Here is a 23,422-nt window from a genome sequence, read left to right on the forward strand (position 1 = left end):
TTTATTTGTGATCTCATTTTGGGTTCTGGACATCGTAATCCCTGCCGATCTATCGTTATTGCAGTCCTCCTCCGCTCCCAGCAAGACGATCTATTTTAGAACAATTCAACGCTGTTTTATTTCAAATCAAATGACAAACGTAGACCGCTTAAGCTTTTACAGCATTATATAGAGTCATGCCAGGTTGCTTAGCTTTGATGTAGGTTAAACCTACAACAGCTAATGCATTTTCTGAAACACTTAATAATATTACCAAATGTCCAATGGAATGGCACATAAAGCAATTTCCGTTTTCCCTGTTATTGAACTGATGGACTCACTTCGAAAATTAATAGTAAAACGCAAAGAATGGAATCGCGATGATAGCGGTATTTCAAAATCGATTATAAGCGTAATGATGATTTAGAGTTTTTTTCTGGTTATGTTTTAGTATGGCGGATAAGCGTTAATAATAATAATGATTGTGTACATATATATTCCTTTCAAAATTCTTATCAAAAGATGACTTTCATTTCACACGTGGCGCTTTGCAAAAGGAAGAAAAAAGCTAGACATAGCACATGTTCTTAATTATAGATGCGTTATAATAATTGGTATACTCAAACATAGACTTTAGAAACATTTAACTTACAATGTTGCTAAAGCTCACTCGAATATCTAATACAAACTTAAGGTTCTAATTATTCCCAAGTAATCAACAAAGATTATATCAACAACATTAGGATTTAATAATCTTGTTAGATAATGGGAATTCTACTCCAGATACAGACACTAACATTTTTCAATACAAATTTGGAAATATTTAAAGTTAACTCAACCAGATATCTGTTTCGTCCTTCTATTATGACATGTCAGTAATACCAAGGATCTAAAGTGCTGATACCCAAGTGATATCAGAGAAAATAAACTCATCTACATGTCTTTACTGGAATCAGCTTTACAAAGATGTCCACCCTAAATCGAAAGCAGAATACCGTTAATTGTATCAACAGTGTCAGGAGGCGTATGACCATATCTTATTACTGTTGAGTAGTTGCCTTTCCGTATAGCTATAAAGTACCAATTTATCGCTATTATGAAATATTAAGACATTTCTCTTGATGGTAATTCCCATAAACACTGGTTTGATACCCATAGAGACGCAAAGGTGGTAGGATACACAAATTAATTCGATTTACATATCGTTAGGGGAATATTCATGATCTTAATTTACACCAGTTTCTTCAAATTACCAAGAAATTATCAAGAATGAACGTATATATGTATTTTCCTAGAAATTGTCATATACAAGTAAGAAAACTTTTATTACCACAAATAAGAGATAATAGTAGTTAGTGTTGGAGCGTGTCTAACAAGTAGACATTAAATCTTCAACACAACATTGATCGGTATCCTTTCTCAATAATTACATGTAATTGGGCGTTGTTCGACATACGTAATCACATTAACGCAGAGATAACGTGTTTCTAAGGGGACGTTCGAATATATAATTATTTGGACTATTGCTTTGCCAATCTTTTAGTAACCTTCTCTCACTGATTTTGACAAGGTCCATACGCCACGCTGTACTTTGAAGTAATTTAATTTTGTATGAGTATTTCGACAAGAAAGAGCTCAAGGTTGCAATTTGGTCAACGTTTATGAAAGTGTTACAAAGGTTAAGGTTGGCAAATGAGAAATCAATTGAATACGCTCTAAGCTGTATCACATTGCCATAGACATGCATACTACAACAATCAATGGCATTTCAACCACAAGCGAAACTAATGTTTTATTTTATTTGATTACTTTTATTTCTGAGAAAATCAAACCTGAATTTGTCCTGAAGGTATACAAAGTATTGATTAGAAATGATGATGCTTACTACTGTACTAACTTATTTATGCGAATCGATAACAATATGGCTTTATTTTATTGATATTTTTTTTTTCATTTTAATTTTAATCACATATATGGAATTAAATTAAAATATCCCTAGTAAAAGAGTCTTATCCGCCTTCCAGTAAATTGGAAATGTTCTAATTACAGCACATAATCACTGTACTATCTACGACATACCCAGTTCATTTTAGAAGTTGTTTTTTTTATATTCTGTATCCATTCAAAAGTAAATTTCATTATCCTCAAACATATTTGTCCAATTGAATCTACATAAAATCTACAGATAGACGGCGCCAGTAGTAATAGTTTAGCCTGCAGCTCTACAATGCATACCACATCCACGACTTCGAAAGCTATTTTACATTTAGACAACACGACTCGTAATTGCCAATTTACTATCTGAAATACAGGGCAAGTTGCACTTTACATGCATTTTGAAATATGCTATAACTAGCATTTAGGAATGATTCAATGCATATCAAGTAAGTGTTTATATATACATGTACATACATATGTTTAATTTCATATAAGTGTCGTTCTCGTAAGTGTACTAACATCAATTCTGCTTTTTCGTTTTTGGTGGCGTTACGCCAGGAGAATATCAATTTTACATATAAGTGTCATTAGCGAAGGGCACATGAAATATTTCTTAGGCTTTTATCTCTTCCTACTTCATCTGTTCCAACGGATGTGTCCGTTGTTTGACATCAAAGTGTGCATTAAATTGGGGGTACGGTCAGTCACATACGGTTCGCGTGAATTTCACTTATATTTTACCCGTGGTTGCCATCTGCTTGTGTATCTTAGATATGATACTCACATATACCTTCTTTTAGAAAAAAAATCATCTCGTGAGAAATGTGTGAATTCTCTGTTTACGCAAAAATTGTTTTTGGTCTAATTGATTCTCATATCAAATGAAAAATGAAAAACAAACAGGATTGGATTTTATTACAAAGGCCAGAAAATATAATTTAACAGGTTTTAAAGTCAAAATGTGGAGGACAATATCATATGATATGGCAAACATTTAGCTGCGTCATTTTTCCTTTCTTGACGTAACGTCATTGTCCAAATTTTGACGTCACAATAGATTTCTGACTACCATAGCTGATGCAAACAATCAATGGTATATTGAACTAGTGACGCTTGCAAACATAGTACGTGAAAGACAACAGGTCGATTACATTATAAAAGTAGATATAAAATGTGAGACTAATAACATGGAAACTCATCATGTATATGGTGGCATATACACCGAAAAGTTAATTGTGTTTTAATTGCTTGTCTCGCATGCTAATAAGAAAAGAATCTTAAAACTGAAATAATCATATTCGCCATTCGGTTTATGTTGAATGTATTACTACAATTATGTTCAAAGATTTCCTGACATCACTATTGTGCAATCCCAAAACATGTTTTTGAATGGCCAAAATAAAGTTGATATCGTTTATACATCTTTTCCATTGAAATGAGTACATACTTGCAGCGTGCTCTTTCAGGTTTTACCGATATTTACTTTACTTCTCTGTTTCGATTTTCAGGGAGTGGACGACATAACCTTAGATAAATACATTGATTCCCGAGCAAACATGACGTCTCTGTCCCTTATGCTTGACACCAACACTAGCTTTTGTGCCTTGACCGGTTCAAATTGGACATTGAACAATGCTGTGTACCACGACTCCTTAAAAATCTATCAAACTATGCTTGATTTCAACAACGGATCTGGCAGATTCCAAATGCTCAAAACCTTACGACAGGTAACTATACACGTCATGATGTGAATGTTGCATGCTGTCAATACACTAGACGTATATAACTGTAAAACCCCATAACATTTTATTTGCGATATTAACGAAGTATGCGTATTTTGCACTGAAAACCTAAACCCATTACTGAATGCTTTACAAATATACTGTTTACATGTGTGCACCATGTGTATAATCCATATCAACATGTTTTTGTATAACGTTACATCATTATACGGAATTCAGTAAAAATCGGCTATGAAGCAAGGAGAAAACAGTTTACATAGATGATACTGTATATGATACTTATAAACTGAAAAATATTTACATGACCGATAGCCAGGTGGCCTATAGGTTGCCTGCATACATATGTAAGTTGTGTGGTTTCGAAGGCGATATAAACTGCAAAGCAGATGAATGTACAGGCTAAAGGTCAAATGACAGGTGGTGGTCATATAAAGGCGGTGTCTAAAGGAAGTTGACTGCAGTAATATTAAAGTGATAATAGGAATATATGGACAGGTGGACTCCTCAAGAAGATTGAGTGAAGTTAGTTAAATGTGATAATAGGTATATCTAGACAGACAAACTCTTCGACAAGGTGAAGAGTAGTTATAATACAGGCAAACTTCTACTTTTATTAGGGTGGAATCTGACGGCAGTTTATTTATAGATATAAACATAATGATAAGCAGACGACGTTTACGGGAAATTCAATCGTAAACACATGATCACTGTTTTGTTATACATGTATATAATACAACTGGTTTTCTGCTTTTGCAATTAACCTAGATTATATAAGGTACACATCTGTCGTGTGAGATCTACCAACAATGTACATCGCAAGCGCGTAGTAGGAAGGTTCCCACGTCTAAAACGACTGTTACAAACAAGTGGTAATATTATCAGGTCGAATTGCTTTGTAGCAATGCCGGTCCAGATAACTCAATAATATTTCACGAATTGTCCAAAAAAATTCTTACTTAATATCGTTTTATCTATTTATTTACTTTTTTCTTAAACCTTTTTACAAAGGTATGATACTACAGTATGATAAAGTGATATTTTTTCAATGCTAAACTCCAACATTAATGTACAATGTACAGAACACGATGACGACTTACTATACTTTGGGGAGCAATGGTAAAACACTTGCTCTTAGACAAGGCAGAAAAATGACACAATATTATTTTTTTCTGTTCTCAAATATCTGACATTTCGTATAAATATAAAACTTTTTTGTCTAGTATAAATACAGATTAAAGCAATGAGTATTATCTTCTTCTTTTTTTGCGCAAGTAATACGTACCAGAGTATGGTGACAAAGCTGCGACAGAAAAAAAAATCAGACGTTAGAGTTCATGTTTCGATATACCTGTTATTTCTGTAACACACTGATTTGTAAGCCAATCTTACCCCAAACAGGCACAAGATCACGTAATAAAGTCACATTCAAAGTATATGCATAAAATTAATGTTCTTCTCTCTCAACTTTTTTTAAAAATATAGAATGAATCAATTCAATTATAATTTTGATACATTTTTGGAGAAAAGGTATAAAATCGAACCAGATAATTCTGTCTCTGTAAAAGTGACCCTGTGTATTGATCTCCTCCCTGTACACCCTCTCCTCTCCATGTCGATAGCGTCCTCTTCGACCTTTGTTTGTAGTTTATTCCATTAGCGATTCTTTATACAGATGTTTGTATTTCATATGTACAGCATGACGAGTCTGGAAGTTTCCTCGAGAACGAAGTGAGATGATTGTTATTACTTTGTCTGTACGACTTTATTTCCAGTCAACTGTAGTCGATCTGTGTATAACTATATAATACTTGTATCTGTACATGATCATTTCTTGACCTTTTGCTTCGTAGATTTATGCACTTTTCACCCCTCCCTTATTTGTTCTGCATCGTGTCGTTGTCTCTCATCTGTCTTGTCTGACTTCTCCTCACCTCACCCATCAATAGATATTCTATTGTTACTCTTAAAAGTCTACAAGGATAGGACTTCTCTTACATATGAGAACATCCTTTTCGTTAAATATATATATATATATACAAAAAAGTATGAAAGATTTGCACATTATTTACAAAACATTGTCGTATTTCCGATTGATGACATAGTTCTCGTATTATAAGAAATAAGTCTGGGAATTACCTAGAATAGAATTATAAAAACAGTATCATAACATCATACATGTTAACGTTGAATAATCTATTGTTTATGAATAATTAACACGATAATTAATACATATACAATATTTTTTTCAAATATCGGTTTCTGATTAATGTATTCTTTACATATAAAAAGATGAGAATTTTTTGTATATAAAAACCACATCGGATTGTATTAATCCTTATATACTTTGGTTGTATCGGTATTTAGATATGTGTCTTAATACGAAAACACAAACAATGAATCGAATCAAGTGAACAACCGACAATTTTCTTGAGAAATCTAAGACCTAATCTCACCATTCGGTTCCTTCTGCATCAATATGACCTTCTTATTAAATGATTCTGTGTAATGCGTTTTCTCATATTGATCCCATTTAATTTCTCAAAAAGAGTAAAATCATTCGTCCATTTTTTTAAAAATATTTATAGTAAGTTGATTCTGATAAAGCACGTGCATCCCATTGACAAAACACACAGGAGTTTATAAGTGTGTGTAAACAGGAATACCTGAAAGCTGTCCCGTGCATTCCATGTCCAAGCGGGAAATCGAATCAAAATGATCTCCTTGTAAACAAAGAGCGTTGTCAGTTGTGCAAACGGAACAGCCTTCAATATCTGAATATACCGGGTGGTGATGGGATGAAAGCCTTGCGTATCAGTTGTTTTAGTGGTTCTGTCCATCATTTGTCATACCATATCGTCATTAATTCGATATGTTTAATGTATAAATGGAACTTACTCAAGGAATGTTGTTTTGTTTATTTATTTCACTCTCGTTTGCTAATTTTCAAAAGCTATGAAATAAAAAAAGAAAAGACCAAATGTGTAATCTGTTTCCAGCCAAAGAGTAAAAAAAATCACTGTCACTAAGTTCTCTGAGACGTTTATGAGAGACGGAGTGGTTATTATTGTTTGCTGTGAATGTGCCGTCCTATTTTAGATTCTAAATAGTGATTGGAAATACATTCTTTGTTTTAGATATTGTTTCAATTGTTCGCTAAGATCATTATGAAAGAAATATCGATAATTTTCATTACATCACCGATAGGTTGTTTGCTAAACTTCGATACAATAATACCATCGGCAGGGGGCCGCGGTGGCCGAGTGGTTAAGGTGTACCGACACTTTATCACTAGCCCTCCACCACTGGGTTGCGAGTTCCAAACCTACGTGGGACAGTTGCCAGGTACTGACCGTAGGCCGGTGGTTTTTCTCCGGGTACTCCGGCTTTCCTCCACCTCCAAAACCTGGCACGTCCTTAAATGACCCTGGCTGTTAATAGGACGTTAAACAAAAAACAAACAAACAAACAAACAAACCATCGGCAACAAGATCAGCATCGATAAAATCCTTGTCTGACAGGTCGTTTTATTGACCAAGAATATGTGTAACGGGTGTGGGGAAAGTGACAGATTCGGAGGTCATGGCATATCTAGTTTTCATAGCAGTCTGTATATGTAAGCTACGACCTGGACTGTATGACGTCGAAGCGATTCCTGATGACGTTAACAAAAGATCACGTGACACAAATCACACGAGAACAATTTAAAATCTCAATCAATCAACAGACTTGAATATCATACACAAACTTTTACAAGTTTGTCCGAGAGAGGAGACAACACCGCGTACTTATTGCGCTAGAAATGTTATTCTTCCATGGTAGATAAAACCAATAAACGTAACTGATAAGACACCTTTTACTCCGTATTGTTATTCAGTGTTTATATTGACAATCTAATCACACCTTGTAGAATGCGATATGTCATTTAGTCTTTGCGATTTTTGGCTAATATCTAATTAAGAAAGTTCAAAATGTTAAAAATGTTTCCTTCTAACTTTTTACTCTATAGCAAAGTCGCAGGATTGACTTTTGTTTGCATGTGTAACCTTCTCCAATAATCAGGGGTTACTTCCATTTCCAAATATAACATGAGGTACGAAAATAGTAATCGAGATTAAAAAGCTCAACCAGAAATTCAGAAATATTTCAAGAAGCGTTTTTTGTTTTTTGTTTTTTTTTAATTTGAATTTCAAACTTTTAATGACCATGTGACTGTATTTGATCAAGGTAATGTTGTTCAGAAATAGTAAAGGAGGATCAATATCATTACGAAACTTGTTTCTTTTGGCTTGCAAAACCTTAAGTCTAATGTTCTACTTTGCCAACAAAGTCGAAAAACAAAGAGTGGAATCAACGCATAAATTGTGTGAAAATACACATTTTGAAAACAAAGCGGTTTTACTAGAATTGCGGAAGTGTATTCAGGCAGCCTCGATATTGTTTGCGCTAATGTGCGCTTCTTTTCTACTTTAATAGCTAAACCGTAGAGACAAAAACTAATACATTTGCTAAGTTGAAACAATTTCTCTGGTCTTATATCTGGATCACCGATGTAAATATGCATGCTTTTGATTTTTTTTAGAAATTTACAACCAGCATGTATTTTTAGAACTTATCCGGACAGTACACTACAAAGACTGCAGCCACTGAGTGAAAAGCAGTTTTCACTCACCCATGATATACATGTATCATGTCAGAACTTCCTTCGTCAACAAAACTAAGCATTTCTATTTAGCATCCTTTGCAAACACCTTGATAAGCCGAAATACAAGGACCATTTTGTTCGTTAGCGTATGTGACTCCCCGTGCCGAAAGATATACATAACAATAAAAGATGCACCTGATTCAATATTTATAGAAGAAGTCATTTTGCCAGTCAACAATGCTAGTCCTTTTTCCTCACTTGTTCTTACACTAAACGGGATTTTACGGAACTGATATGATGGCCAATAGTCGTCCACCCCAAACAATATACTGTGAAGTTATATAGAATGGAAATAATCAACAGCAAGGATACCTACATTGCATCGTATTTGAATATATTATACCTCATTCATTTAAGTGCCTATTTGAGTCTAGTAGTTGCTCCGGTCCATATATAGTATATGGCCCGGAGTCAAGGGCCGAAGTCCTTGACTCCGGGCCGACGCTATATGAAAATGACGTCATAATACCAAGTTGACGTCGTCATATTATGACGTCATCATTTCAGACACTGAGCGAAATGGCGTCTGGCAGTGATAGATTTGCGTCCTTGGACGAAACCGAACTTGTTTCGATAACCGATGCGAAGGACTCCATCAATACCAAACAAGCAACTAAATACGCAGTGAACACCTTCCGTTCCTATTTAAAAGAAAAATCTACAACAGAGGATTTGTTTAATGATTAAGAACAACTTGTTGTTTATTTTTTCCATGTCATGTTGGTCATATTCGGTATAATATAACAAATATTGCATGGCACTGAGGGCAATATGGGAGTTTATGGACTGGTCAGTCACCCAAATATATGTATATGGACCGAAGCTCTTCGCTTCGGTCCATATACATATATTTGGGTGACTGACCAGTCCATAAACTCCCATATTGCCCTCAGTGCCATGCAATATTTGTTAAATATCAATAACATATAATTATTTTAGACTTAGACACCTGTGAATACAGTCAATGATGTGTGTTTACTAATTTCTCAATGTTTCCAGATAACCATCGACGGGTGCACAGGTCATGTAGAATTCACAAAGGCTGGGAAGAGAAAGGAGACTTTTCTCAGGATGTCTACTCTGGCAACATTGAAAAATGGAACAGTGAGTGTTGAAAATACAATATATTCACATAGGAGTATGCCTATTTCGCAAATATAGCACATTGTGATAGAGTTTACCACCAACATGTATATTTGTAGTAGACCTAGATTGGATTGTGAGGTCGGTTATAAAGAAAACAAATCTTGAAGTAGTTAGGCTTTTTTTCATGCAATGTGGCACTTTCTATGTATTTAGATTTGAATAGCTAGATATTTTAGCTTCGAAAATTAGCTAGATATGGAATATATATAAAGCCCTTTTTATTTATGGAGACCAATGACTCTGATTACCAGGTAAGAGCCGTTGCTTGGAACCTTTTTTTATGTTTTTTTTTTATTATTATTATTTTTTTAACGTAGACATTCGAACTACTTAATGTGATGGTATTGTTTGAAAACTCATGACATATAAAATGTCCGTTCCACATGGGGTGTCTTTTCATTTTTAGTGACTGTTATTATAATTAGCACCATTGCCATTCCTAAACACTGTGCATTTGTTAAGTATACTGTACTAGATTGCGTAATTGTGGTGGTTCCTGAATAGGTCTGTCACGTGACATGGTGCACATCCTGCGATTGCTCTTTGCGCTAGTGTTGTGGCATGGTTAATCTCCGATTAAGAATGGTATTTGAGAATGTAGTGTGGCATGATATGTATCACTAACATAATTGACGTATACTTTAACTTAGAAATAAACTTTTTCAACAGGATTATTGTATGCTTACTTGAATTATCCAAATGATACTGGATATATGTATTGTTTAATAATTTTGATACTAAACGTTAGATTTACTCTTAGGCCTATATTTATCAGGATAATTAAAAAAAATAATAGATACTGGAATATTCAGAACATGTGTGCTGAATAATTGGCATATGAATGTATGTGGACATTTGTAAATTTTGAGTTATTTCATGTTGTCGAAAAGATGATGTTTTCTTGTTTTGAAATATAAGAAATGTCATTTAAATTTTCCATACCTTTTATGATAAAAATTGTATTTAAAAAAAAATTAATTACCTACTTTATGAGATACAAATATGATTAATATGAAATAAATTAATTCCTTTAAATCTTTTATTGAATTTGGATTAATCAGCATTTATGGCGCTGGCTTACTGTCATTTCAGCAGAGTAATAGTAATCGTTTTAAGTTTTAGCTCCCTATGCTTTATTAATTACTAATGCGTATAATGGACATATGCTGGTGACAGGTAGTATCATCATGATCTATTTTTGTTTCTTTTTCTTCCCACTTTCTTCTCATTTTGTCATCAATTTTTGTTACTGAAATTTTTTTCAACTGAAAATGTTAAGATGAAAAAAGTGTTTTTTCGGCTTTAAAAAAAATATTTTGTTTAAAAAAATAGAGGAATTTGATTTTAATTAAAAATATTTCATATACAACTTTTATTGGTTGAAGACGCCATGACATGATATATAAAGATCTTGATAAGATAATTATAAAGATGTTATTATCGTCTTATTGTGAGCAGCATATATAATGCTCAAAGACTGATGTATACATGTATATGTGAATCAATGGGTGTTATTCATTTGTGACCCTTTTGTTTGCTTCAGCTGTTCTTTTACAATACTTTTGTCTTTTCTTCACTAAATATCTTGTCAAATTAATTCTAGTAGTTGTCCACTTCTTATCTTTTATAATACATGTTCAACTCAATACTAACAAACCCATGTGGGTGTCAATTCTACAACAAAGCATGTATATATGTTTATATCGCATTGTCTACTGAGTATGTCGTGAATCACTTAATATGCATATTGCCACATGGATTTTTGGAATCGATGAATGCAAATTCAAATTTCCTGTAAGGAGGTTTACGAATATAAACCTGTGATTCTTTAAATAGAAAATATCCATGTATATATGGTTTGCATTCATAAAGTTAAAATGTCATTTCGCGTATGAAGCGTGAATATTTTCTTTTGGCAGTTCATATCCGTTATGAATGTAGTGGAATCACATGCGACAATTTTAACTGCAAGTGATTTACAATACTTTATAATATTAGTAATAGAATTCTTACATTGGTGAGGGATTCTATTATTGTATTTATCATGACTATCTGTTCATAGTAATGGACTGTGTAGTAGCTGGCTAGAAATATACACGCCAGTCGAGTAGTTCTAATGTACATGCTTTACGTGTCTATATATAAATTATAGACTCTCGTTATATAGTTGTTCATTTTCACTGGAGTTTCAATCCGGCCAATTATCAAATAAAAAGGAAAGTGTTGATGATGTATTTGAACGTATAGCGTATTTTTGTTTTACAACAATTAGTAAATTTAGGATATGTCAAGACACTCGTGCATCACTCTGATGTGAGGCTTGAGTGATATTTTCATTACATTGCACATTTACGACTCTCCAGTCTCTAGAAAATGAGCAACAATATGATTATAAAGCACAATATCCATTCAAAATTTAAAGTGAGGCTCTTGGAAGTTGAAATTACGCTTGATCTTGTTTGATTGTGCCTCATAGCCAACTTACTCCATTACTAAACGAAGCATTGCCTTATGTAATATATTCTCAAAAACGACCATTACACATAAAACACTAATAACTTTGTAATTGGTTTTGAATGTGTGGGTTTATTGAAAAATTCCAATTTCAAATTAATAAGAGTTCCTTACCATTTCATATCCGACAACAATTATCTTGATTTTAATGTCCCCCGTTTTGTCTAGAGCCTCACTTCTTAGTGTATGTCTGCCCATGTGTCTGCGCCTGTGCTATGTATACTGACGCTTCGTTTCTGTTTTCTTTTCTTCAAACATTTACAGAGTACTCTATTTCAGTCAGGAACATGGAGAAGCCTTAAAGACACCATGCAACAGCGGATCGAACCGTCCAGGTCTTATGATAGTGTTATGAGAATGGGCGATGACATATTTGGCAACGAACCACTAAGAATTACAACTATCATCGTAAGTGATTCTGAAGAAGGTTTTGTTGGACACGATTTATGTTCGAAAACGTAAATCTTTCTTATAAATCTATTTCAATGTGGTTTGTTTTTTCAGGTTAAATTAAAAATGAATATTCCATAGCTAACAAGACTACGATTCAAATCTTGGTATCTTGGATTGATTGAACCAGACAAAGGTGAAATTAAAATACAGTTTCAAATATTTACATAAATGAGAGATTTAGCTACTTCTATTGAAGGACACATGTTTCATTAAGATATTATTTATATAAATACATGTCCTACTGAGTGCGATCCAAATGTCATAAAAGTATTTTGCTAGCGTTAATAGTATGATAAGCTTACAATATAAGAGTTTGAATTGGTAATATGTTGATACGAGAAGAATGAATTGTTTTTGGCGTCAAAACGTTAATTTTGATTTATTTTCCAACATTTTAGTTTTGACGTCTGCTTTCAGTCAATAATTCACTTTGATCACGATATAAAAGATATTACTGAAGTCCAGTATTATTTATCCCAAAATAGAGAATGAAACAAGAGTGAATGTAATAAGCAAGACGGAACCACGAGGAAAGACCATGGCATTTGATAGTATTTACTAAATTACTATGTCTTGTATCAGTTTTTCAAGTATTGCCAGAGTAATGTAATGTAATCACAAGGCGTTTCATATCTCATCGCAAATATATATCCTTGGCAATATATTCAAATTATTACTTGTAATCCTGTGAATTTCACGTATTATCCCCGAATTGATGATTTGTCCTAAAGCTGATGTATTGCTTTGATTTTAAAAGCCGATATACATTTATTTTTGGAAAAAACTGTTCATTTTATTTTATTATATTCTTTATTTCAACTCATTGCTTTTTATTTGATTTTTCTTTCTTGTTTGCCTTATTATATTTGGGGAAATGTCATGTCAGAAAACTGACTTCTACATTATCTTACATAAGGCATATACTAGTCCTTATTCAGTGAGCACCAATCTAATCCGTGCATGTGACGCTTACATGTACGTCACTGCTTGAGAATAACTATCACTCAGAATATACATCCATTAGTCAGAAAAACTCCATTAGATTATGAAGTCATTTTAATTCATATTTTCAATTTTGTTACAATAAGCCAACAAGCGAAATTGACACTTTTTTATTTCAAGACTGTGTCTACTAACCATATGTGTCACCGAGTCAGCACAAACGCCGACTCATGCATAGTTCTGAGTTCAACCAATGAAATACGACGTTAGATGAGGAAGATTTTCTGAGCATCATATGACGCCGTATTTTATTGGTTGAGCCTGAGTTTAACACGAGGTGATGGTGATTTGGGTTTTCTTTCTACTGAAAAATGACGACATACACAATGCATTACACACAATATTTTTCATGGTAAGTATAAATGAAGATAGGATATCACTCCGTCGTAGAGAGGACATTAATGAAAGTTCATTTTCTGTGTTTACATAAAGCCATATTACTTCTTTTAGTTTTGTATGGATTATGTCCTTCTATTAAGATCATGTTTATGGATTTAATGTAACGAATTAAGATAGTATATTAAAACAAATCAACACATTTGCATTTAAAAAAAAGATATCCTTTGCGACAATGTAATGTACTTTTTACATTGTGAATAAGCATCCTCCTCTAAATTCAAGGAAAGCAAGGTCTTATTTCATTAGTTAGATTTTTTTTTTTGTAATTTCATTTCCATTGGATCAGCGTTATAACCGACGTAAAACAAACATTCACATATCAGAGCAATAGTTGACCTTTTATTTAAATGATACAAGGTTTTTGACTTTTTTTTTCATCAATGCTATTATTGGTTAAGATTATATTGCTTAAATGCGATTACGGATTAATTAAATATAACCTTCCTGTTTATGAAACACGCCATACTATGCTTCTGTCCATCTGTTTTGAAACAGCTTCTTCTCAAACAGAAGACAAAATATTAACGTTTATTTTGCTCTTTTTTTTTGCTTTTACCCATCTTTTGTGTTGTGTCGTTCAGTGTTGGACATTGTAACAATGTATTGACACATATGAAGAAAATACCATGCCTCTGAGTAAACCGAATTACTGGATACATATAAATATCAGTTTATTTGAAGTTCATCAAAGTGTAAATATATGTGGAATGAAATAATTCCTTAAATATTAATATCTACACTACATCAAGAGAACAACTTTACGCGTGATTTACAGGCTATAAAGCGACGTTTGTATATGAAAAATAACACAAGTGTTGCCATTGCAAGTTCGCAGATGTTTTCATTAGACATGTTTACACATTTTACATGTTTATGCAGGTACAATATTAGTTTGTGCAAATATATATATATAAAAGCATGAACAAGAAACCTCAATTGTTTTGTGTTTTTACGAAATAAGCGGGTTATCATGTAGTCTTTGGCGATATAGGCAAAATGGTATGGAATAAAGGAAGTATCGCCAGTTATAAGACGTCATGTAATATATTCAACAGCGCATGCTTTTGTTATTGCCCTTCAGCTGTTGTTAGTGTTATGACTTCTTTTTCATAACAGGAGCCTCCGTTTATCCAATGGAAAAATGACAGCCCGCTGTCACACCCCATTTACAACCTAAACGACCATCTGGAAGGTTTTTGTGTCAGCGTTTTAGAAGAAATGGCCAAATTATTGGATTTTACATACAATCTAACACTGGTACCTGATGGCAAATTTGGAAGTTTGAAGTCTCATGGGTGGACCGGAATGGTCAGAGTGTTGTTCGAAAAGGTATAGAACAATTACAGAAGTATACAAACTATAACCTTAGTATGAGAACTATCATTTGAATTAAGATGTCTTTATGAATAAGCATGACCTTTTTGTTTTTACTAAATACCTTTTCAAATGGTCTCATAAAAATTACCTTTTAAATATCAGTACTCTAATATTGTCTTGATTTGGCTAAAATAATAATTGCATTACTGTAATATATTCATCTCATTTCTATGCATGTTTTCATGAGTAAATTGTGTTTCGGCTCATTTCTCAATATATTATGTCTAAAAATAGAACATTTAACTGTTAATGAATACATTCAATGAATAGTACAGCCTTATAAAATGTATGTTTGCATATTTAAGTGAACAGATCAATAGGTATTTCTAGCATTTTATTTTATTTATCTAAATCTGTTAAAAAGTGTTCAATGCTTATTTTGATAAGATGGATATTCGATTTTCAGGAAGCAGATATCGCTCTTGCACCATTCCAAATTACTCCCAAAAGATCCATGGCTGTGGACTTTACCAAGCCATTTATGACAAAAGGAACCAGTGTTGTCGTGAAAAAGCCAGACAGAAGTGTGTCACCATTTCAGTTTTTATCCCCACTGTCAAAATATGTGTGGATAGCAATATTTGTTTGTTTCGTGACGACAGCCTTAGTGCTGTTTGCGACTAGTCGTGTCAACAACGACAAAAAACCAAAGTTTATGCACAATATGAGAGAAAGTTTTTGGTACATTTGGGGAACCATCTTACGCGGCAATTTGACAGGGTCCCCCACTGGGATATCCAGTAGAATTGTGAGTGCTGCATGGTGGTTTTTCTCTTTAATTATAATTTCTATATATACTGCTAATTTAGCTGCATTTTTAACTATTTCCAATGCACATATACCTATAGACTCAGCTGCTGACTTAGCTGACCAGACAGATTTTGACTACGGTACTGTGGATGGTAGTCAAATAGAAAACTTCTTTAAACATACAAATATATCGCATTATGCAAAGATGTGGGCACATATGCACTTGCTCTCCAAGGAATCTATGGTGAGAAGAGTTGAAAATGGATTCGATCGAGTTTTAAGAGAGAAATATGCCTTCCTGTGGGACTCACCAGTAGTAAGGCATCATATAGCCACTGATTGCGGCCTCACGGAAATAGGAAGCCCATTCGATTTGAAAGGATATGGAATAGCTACACAGAAGGATTCCATTTACACTGAAAAACTGTCTTGGGCAACATTAAAGCTGAATGATGATGGTATTCTATATCGTTTGGAGGGAAAGTAAGTATGAAGAAATTACACCCACGTGCATTCGCATGTGTCGGTAAGGCTATTCCGATTCTTAATTCATATATCAAATCAACCCTGATTATTTTTATTCGTTTTGAACTCGATTATACAAAATTTTGGTAAGATACCGAGATGATACTAAATCTACTTGAATGTGCTTTTGAATGATTACGACAGTGGTCCCAGTGTATGTAATAAAATAAGTTTAATCCTTTTAAGCCTGTTATGCTAGGGAAACTAAATGCACACTGAAGAACAAGTGAACATATTGTGGCAAATTACCACGGATGTCGTAGAAAAGGCAAAGGACCGACATTCAAACAAATCCGTAATTCTAACTTCAAACTATTTTAAAATGAGGTCAAATAAGAACACATGACATACCATGAAGAATAGATATACTTAATTATGTATGTAAAATGAAAAGCTTATTTAATAGTTGATGCAAAGCTACACCGTCAGATGAATTTCATCCAAAGGTTTGTTATGGGTAGCCTTGGGTTTAAAAGACGCTTACCTCCTTAACATCAGCTTAACTGTTATCTGAGAAGAGGAGAGTTAGGGTCATTTTTCCCATTGCAGTATTACTACTGATGCGATCCAACAGTTGTTATTGCTATCTAATGAGACTTGAAGTAACCAAATAGCATTCAGTTATATCAAGCAACCCTTTGTATGTAATACTATGTGGGTGAATCGTGTGTATTATCATGTTGGCGTATTTGTTACACGATAATTTGGCGAAAATATCTTAAATCTATCTCTGAAATGTATAAATAGTTCGTTCGAATATAAAAAGCAGCATTTTATCGACTGCAGTTTTCAAATATTGAATCACTTCGATGTTTCCGGAACATTATTGATTTGACCTGTGAAAGATAAGATAAGGTCAAAACAGTGGCAAAGCACATAGTCTATATTGAAAAAGATGATAATCATTCACCAATGCCGAAGCGTTTTAAGGTAAAATACCGTCAGCTTAGATCAAATTAAAGTATCTATCGATGATGATGATATTCAGTGATGCTCTCACAACTCCAGGTAAATATCATGGAACAGCTAAGTGAAGCAGAGCGCAGAAATATGTAGTTGAGTGTAATTATAGGTATGCCAAGCTCTGACTCGGGGGAAAAAAGCCTCTTTCTGACCTAGATATTTTACATTACGAGTTCCACTAACCGACATGTAGGAAGCATATCTAGCTCCAGTAGCCTTAATTGCGAGTTTGTGATAATCTTTGTTATCTCGTCCCGCGTGATGTAGTTTTACCCATTTGCAAAAGAGCTGATATCGGCCATCACCACAGGTTACCAATATCCGTCGTAGAGTTGGCCACACTCATACTCTGTCTGATAACAGGGATTCGAAGTGAAATATACTCTCTATTAATCTCATTTAAGATTCACTCAACTAAACAAACTAGATTTAATCTACAGAAACAGCAACGATGAAAGATGATGTATGCTTCGTCTGTTGTTATATGATCAAATTATGTCTTATCATGTTGAAGGAACTTAAATGTCACATGGGGGAATGATTCAAATGTAATTCTTATGAATACTTATGTGGCAAAGTATGTCATATTCGGATTACATTTATGCATTAAAGCCTATGGCTGTTTGTCATGTCAGTCATATTTCAAGTGCTGATGAGAAATTGTATCATTACATTGTTATCCACAAAGTTTGAACTCAGAATTGATATATCGTTATCCGGATGCATTGCTCATTATCATTAGTATTGTCCTAATTATCTTGTAATGAAATCTCTTCTTATGATAGTATATGTTGGCAACACTTTCTTATTTTGACAACATATAGGCCGACTAGGTCATTATCTGTAAGCATAAATCGTTTATTATTCACTGTGAATGTAAAGTAAAGATAAAGTGTTATTCAAATACCAGGGTTTGATATTCCGTTATTTGTCCAGGAAGTAGGACAACATTTGTTTGTTTTATTGTATTTTGTGTTAAACATTTTACTAGAGAATCTAAATGGCATAATGTTGAGTTTATTTGAAACATCTGTTTAAGCCAGTTTGAATTTCCCCATCTCCCTTTCAGGATTTCTACACTTTTATCACCCTTCCCCTAATCAACTTTGACAAGATTGGCGGGAAAAACAGTTCTTTAGGGCATTTTTATATTCTTTGGTTAAACTTGATATTTTAAGGTGCTAGTATAGTTCATAGTTCAAAATAGTAGTTTAAGATGGTGGTTAAAGATTTAGCCTTCGGTATTTCTATCTTTATATTCTTTGTTCGGCTGCCACTGTCTCGAATTTATGTATATATTCAATCGTAAGTATGATGCTTACTTTTTGTGTTAAAATAGTATAAGTTAAGAGGTTTACTCACTTTCACCAGGTGGTGGCGCCGGCCAAATTGTCCTGATCCTCGCCAGAGCGCCAAAAGTAAAGCCATAGAAATCAATGTGGCTTCCGGTATGTTCATCGTACTACTGGGAGGCATCGTCCTGTCAATCGTTGTATTCCTGGGAGAAATGCTTTATTACAGAGCAAGGGCAAAGAATAAAAAGGTTAGTAAAACAAGCAACATATGTGATGAAATGTATTTTAGATATTAGAATTTTTAATAGTTGAAAAGCATACATTTATTTTTCCTTGAAATCTGTATATATATTTTCATAAATATTGACAACAGTACCATGGTTTGATAACTAATCATTTTTCATGCAACCTCCATACCATATAGTATGAGTCACACAGAAATGATTGATAAGCGAAACTTGTCAACCTTTCATTTATACTCTTTCATCAATGGGTTAAAATAAAATATATGATTTTGATGATAATAATGTAATATTACCTATACATATTTAGTAATGTATTCTATCACGAAACAAGGTTGAGGGATTCAATATTTTTAGAGCAATTTTTCCTACAATTTGTGAAGCAATAATACAATGAAATATTTCTTAAAATACAATTTCATATTTTGATTTAGCCAATTGAAGAGCGTGAGGAAAATAACATTCACAGTTCCGGTAACCATGTTGGAAATAACGCTGAGACCAGCAGTAAGGACGATGAGGTACGTACAGTCTTGTCTCGTACATTAAGTATTGGCGAGAACTGCGTACACAATCGCTGGGAGTAGTACCTTATAGGAAGTACATTGTACAATACATATATACATGAGAGTATAAATGTGGTTTATATTTGGATGAAGTGAACACCGGTCCAGGATAGTTGACGTCATTGATGAACACGTGATAAGTGATATAAGAGGATGATTATGATGCTAATGACCACAGACAAACTGTTGATCTGCCTGTATATATCAATGTACATTTTTGAAGAACGAACAAGTGATTTGTACCGTTCCGTTGCTATAGTTACCAAGTATTTTTTATTTAAATAATTTTGGCCAAAATATGAATATGTTGTATACTGATATGTATACAACATAGTATGTGAAGGTTGGAAGATATTGTGTTTACAGATAATGTGTGAAAAAAATAAGAACAATGTATGGTAATTGTATTAATATCTTCCCTAATGTACTTCAGTACATTGCACTTGAATGATATTAAAGTTATGAAATTATTATCAATTCTTCATACGATAATAATACTTAATACTATTCCATGCTCCCTAATTTATAAAACTCACCTGGATAATTGTGAATGCTAGAACAACTGCTGAGTTTAGGTCGGCGTATGGTAGATTCAATATTGTTTATTCAATTGCATTATTAGGAATGAATGAGGATTGGTATGACACTGATTAAATGAACTATTTAAGAGCATTCGCAGCATTATTTTTATACGTTGAAGTCTCGATATTGCAATGCTAAAATGCTGTTACACTAAAGATACTGATATACAAATGTTCAAGCATAAAGTTAAACATTTCTCAAAATGATCGATCTCTTAACCATGTTTTGATAGTCTACCATATACCGCAACAAAAACTAAGACGCAAAAACGTATATGAGAAATATAGGCATATTAAATGCCGGTTTATTGTTGTTGTTTTTTTTCTGAATAAATTTCAATAAGTTTTGTTGCTTATTATCAAACTTCACAATCTGGAAACAGACAATTTGTGGGAATGAAAGGATTAGATAGATGATTATATTTCCGTCATTGTATTGACTCTAAGTCTTTGCTGCATAATAACACTCAGGGAATACAGTACATAACTTGGTATACGAGGCAGGGATTACAATACAGACCTTGGTATAGTAGGCAGGGAATACAATACAGACCTTGGTATAGTAGGCAGGGAATACAATACAGAACTTGGTATAGCAGACAGGGAAAACAAATATAACTTGGTATAACAGGCAGGGAATACAAATATAACTTGGTATAGCAGGCAGGGAAAACAAATATAACTTGGTATAGCAGGCAGGGAATACAAATATAACTTGGTATAGCAGGCAGGGAATACAAATATAACTTGGTATAGCAGGCAGGGAATACAAATATAACTTGGTATAACAGGCAGGGAATACAAATATAACTTGGTATAGCAGGCAGGGAAAACAAATATAACTTGGTATAGCAGGCAGGGAATACAAATATAACTTGGTATAGCAGGCAGGGAATACAAATATAACTTGGTATAGCAGGCAGGGAAAACAAATATAACTTGGTATAGCAGGCAGGGAATACAAATATAGCTTGGTATAGCAGGCAGGGAAAACAAATATAACTTGGTATAGCAGGCAGGGAAAACAAATATAACTTGGTATAGCAGGCAGGGAAAACAAATATAACTTGGTATAGCAGGCAGGGAAAACAAATATAACTTGGTATAGCAGGCAGGGAAAACAAATATAACTTGGTATAGCAGGCAGGGAATACAAATATAACTTGGTATAACAGACAGGGAATACAATACAGAACTTGGTATAGCAGGCAGGGAAAACAAATATAACTTGGTATAACAGACAGGGAATACAATACAGAACTTGGTATAGCAGGCAGGGAAAACAAATATAACTTGGTATAGCAGGCAGGGAAAACAAATATAACTTGGTACAGCAGACAGGGAATACAAATATATCTTGGTATAGCAGGCAGGGAATACAAATATATCTTGGTATAGCAGGCAGGGAATACAAATATATCTTGGTATAGCAGGCAAGGAAAACAAATATAACTTGGTATAACAGGCAGGGAAAAAATATAACTTGGTATAGCAGACAGGGAATACAAATATAACTTAGTATAGCAGGCAGGGAATACAAATATAACTTGGTATAGCAGGCAGGGAATACAAATATAACTTGGTATAACAGGCAGGGAAAACAAATATAACTTGGTATAACAGGCAGGGAATACAAATATAACTTGGTATAACAGGCAGGGAAAACAAATATAACTTGGTATAGCACGCAGGGAATACAAATATATTTTGGTATAGCAAGCAGGGACAACAAATATATATTGGTATAGCAGGCAGGGAATACAAATATAACTTGGTATAGCAGGCAGGGAATACAAATATAACTTGGTATAACAGGCAGGAAATACAAATATAACTTGGTATAACAGGCAGGGAATGCAAATATAATGTGGTATAACAGGCAGGGAAAACAAATATAACTTGGTATAGCAGGCTGGGAATGCAAATACAACTTGGTATAGCAGGCAGGGAATACAAATATAACTTGGTATAGCAGGCAGGGAATACAAATATAACTTGGTATAACAGGCAGGGAATGCAAATATAATGTGGTATAACAGGCAGGGAATACAAATATAACTTGGTATAGCAGGCAGGGAAAACAAATATAACTTGGTATAGCACGCAGGGAATACAAATATATCTTGGTATAGCAGGCAGGGACAACAAATATATCTTGGTATAGCAGGCAGGGAATACAAATATAACTTGGTATAGCAGGCAGGGAATACAAATATAACTTGGTATAACAGGCAGGGAATACAAATATAACTTGGTATAACAGGCAGGGAATGCAAATATAATGTGGTATAACAGGCAGGGAAAACAAATATAACTTGGTATAGCAGGCTGGGAATGCAAATATAACTTGGTATAGCAGGCAGGGAATACAAATATAACTTGGTATAGCAGGCAGGGAATACAAATATAACTTGGTATAACAGGCAGGGAATGCAAATATAATGTGGTATAACAGGCAGGGAAAACAAATATAACTTGGTATAGCAGGCTGGGAAAACGAATATAACTTGGTATAGCACACAGGGAAAACAAATATAACTTGATATAGCAGGCAGGGAATACAAATATATCTTGGTATAGCAAGCAGGGACAACAAATATATCTTGGTATAGCAGGCAGGGAATACAAACATATCTTGGTATAGCAGACAGGGAAAACAAATATAACTTGGTATAGCAGGCAGGGAATACAAATATAACTTGGTATAGCAGGCAGGGAATACAAATATATCTTGGTATACCAGACAGGGAATACAAACACCACTTAGTATATCAGGCAGGGAATAAAAACATTAAGAGAGAAGTAGAAAGATCTTGATCAAATATCAACAGTTCAATATCAATATGTTACCAAAGGTAATTGTGTGATTGACAAGGTAGGTTTCCAGAAACGTATTATATGAATTGCCTGAAATATTCAAGAATATAATGCCATTAGATAATTCGTCTGTCTTTGAAATGATTTTATACTATATTTCATTAAAATGACAAATGTATTACTGGATGCGGATTCAATTTGAATATTTGACCATTTTGTCACAGTTTTTAATAACTGAGGCGCTGGAGGAAGAAGTTCTCAATCCCTATTATGATTTATTAGAAGTACATGAAGAAAATGTGAAATGTAGTCACTAGCTGCACGACTCAGATTTTGATTTCCTCCACATATTGATATACAGAATACTGTCACAATAACAGTAGTTGTGTGACCAGGAATGGCATTGACGATGTAGACCAGCTGATATCACT

At 33.8% G+C, this 23,422-nt stretch overlaps 1 protein-coding gene across 2 annotated transcripts in view; it reads left to right on the forward strand.

Moving 5' to 3' along the window:
- LOC117329113 (glutamate receptor U1-like) overlaps window positions 1–21,516 on the forward strand; it is an 82,294-nt gene extending 60,778 nt beyond the window's left edge. Inside the window, exons 6-12 of one of the 2 annotated variants that reach the window (XM_033886848.1) lie at window positions 3,426–3,644; window positions 9,361–9,465; window positions 12,286–12,429; window positions 14,992–15,204; window positions 15,659–16,485; window positions 18,862–19,033; window positions 19,462–21,516. In XM_033886848.1, the coding sequence (XP_033742739.1) occupies window positions 3,426–3,644; window positions 9,361–9,465; window positions 12,286–12,429; window positions 14,992–15,204; window positions 15,659–16,485; window positions 18,862–19,033; window positions 19,462–19,614 (1,833 nt within the window). In that variant the 3' untranslated portion in view covers window positions 19,615–21,516. The remainder of the gene's footprint in view (window positions 1–3,425; window positions 3,645–9,360; window positions 9,466–12,285; window positions 12,430–14,991; window positions 15,205–15,658; window positions 16,486–18,861; window positions 19,034–19,461) is intronic. The other variant, XM_033886849.1, reaches the window with a different exon arrangement.
- The last annotated feature ends 1,906 nt before the right edge of the window (window positions 21,517–23,422 follow it).

This window comes from Pecten maximus, chromosome 6, assembly GCF_902652985.1.
Source record: "Pecten maximus chromosome 6, xPecMax1.1, whole genome shotgun sequence".
Taxonomy (NCBI): Eukaryota; Metazoa; Mollusca; class Bivalvia; order Pectinida; family Pectinidae; genus Pecten; species Pecten maximus.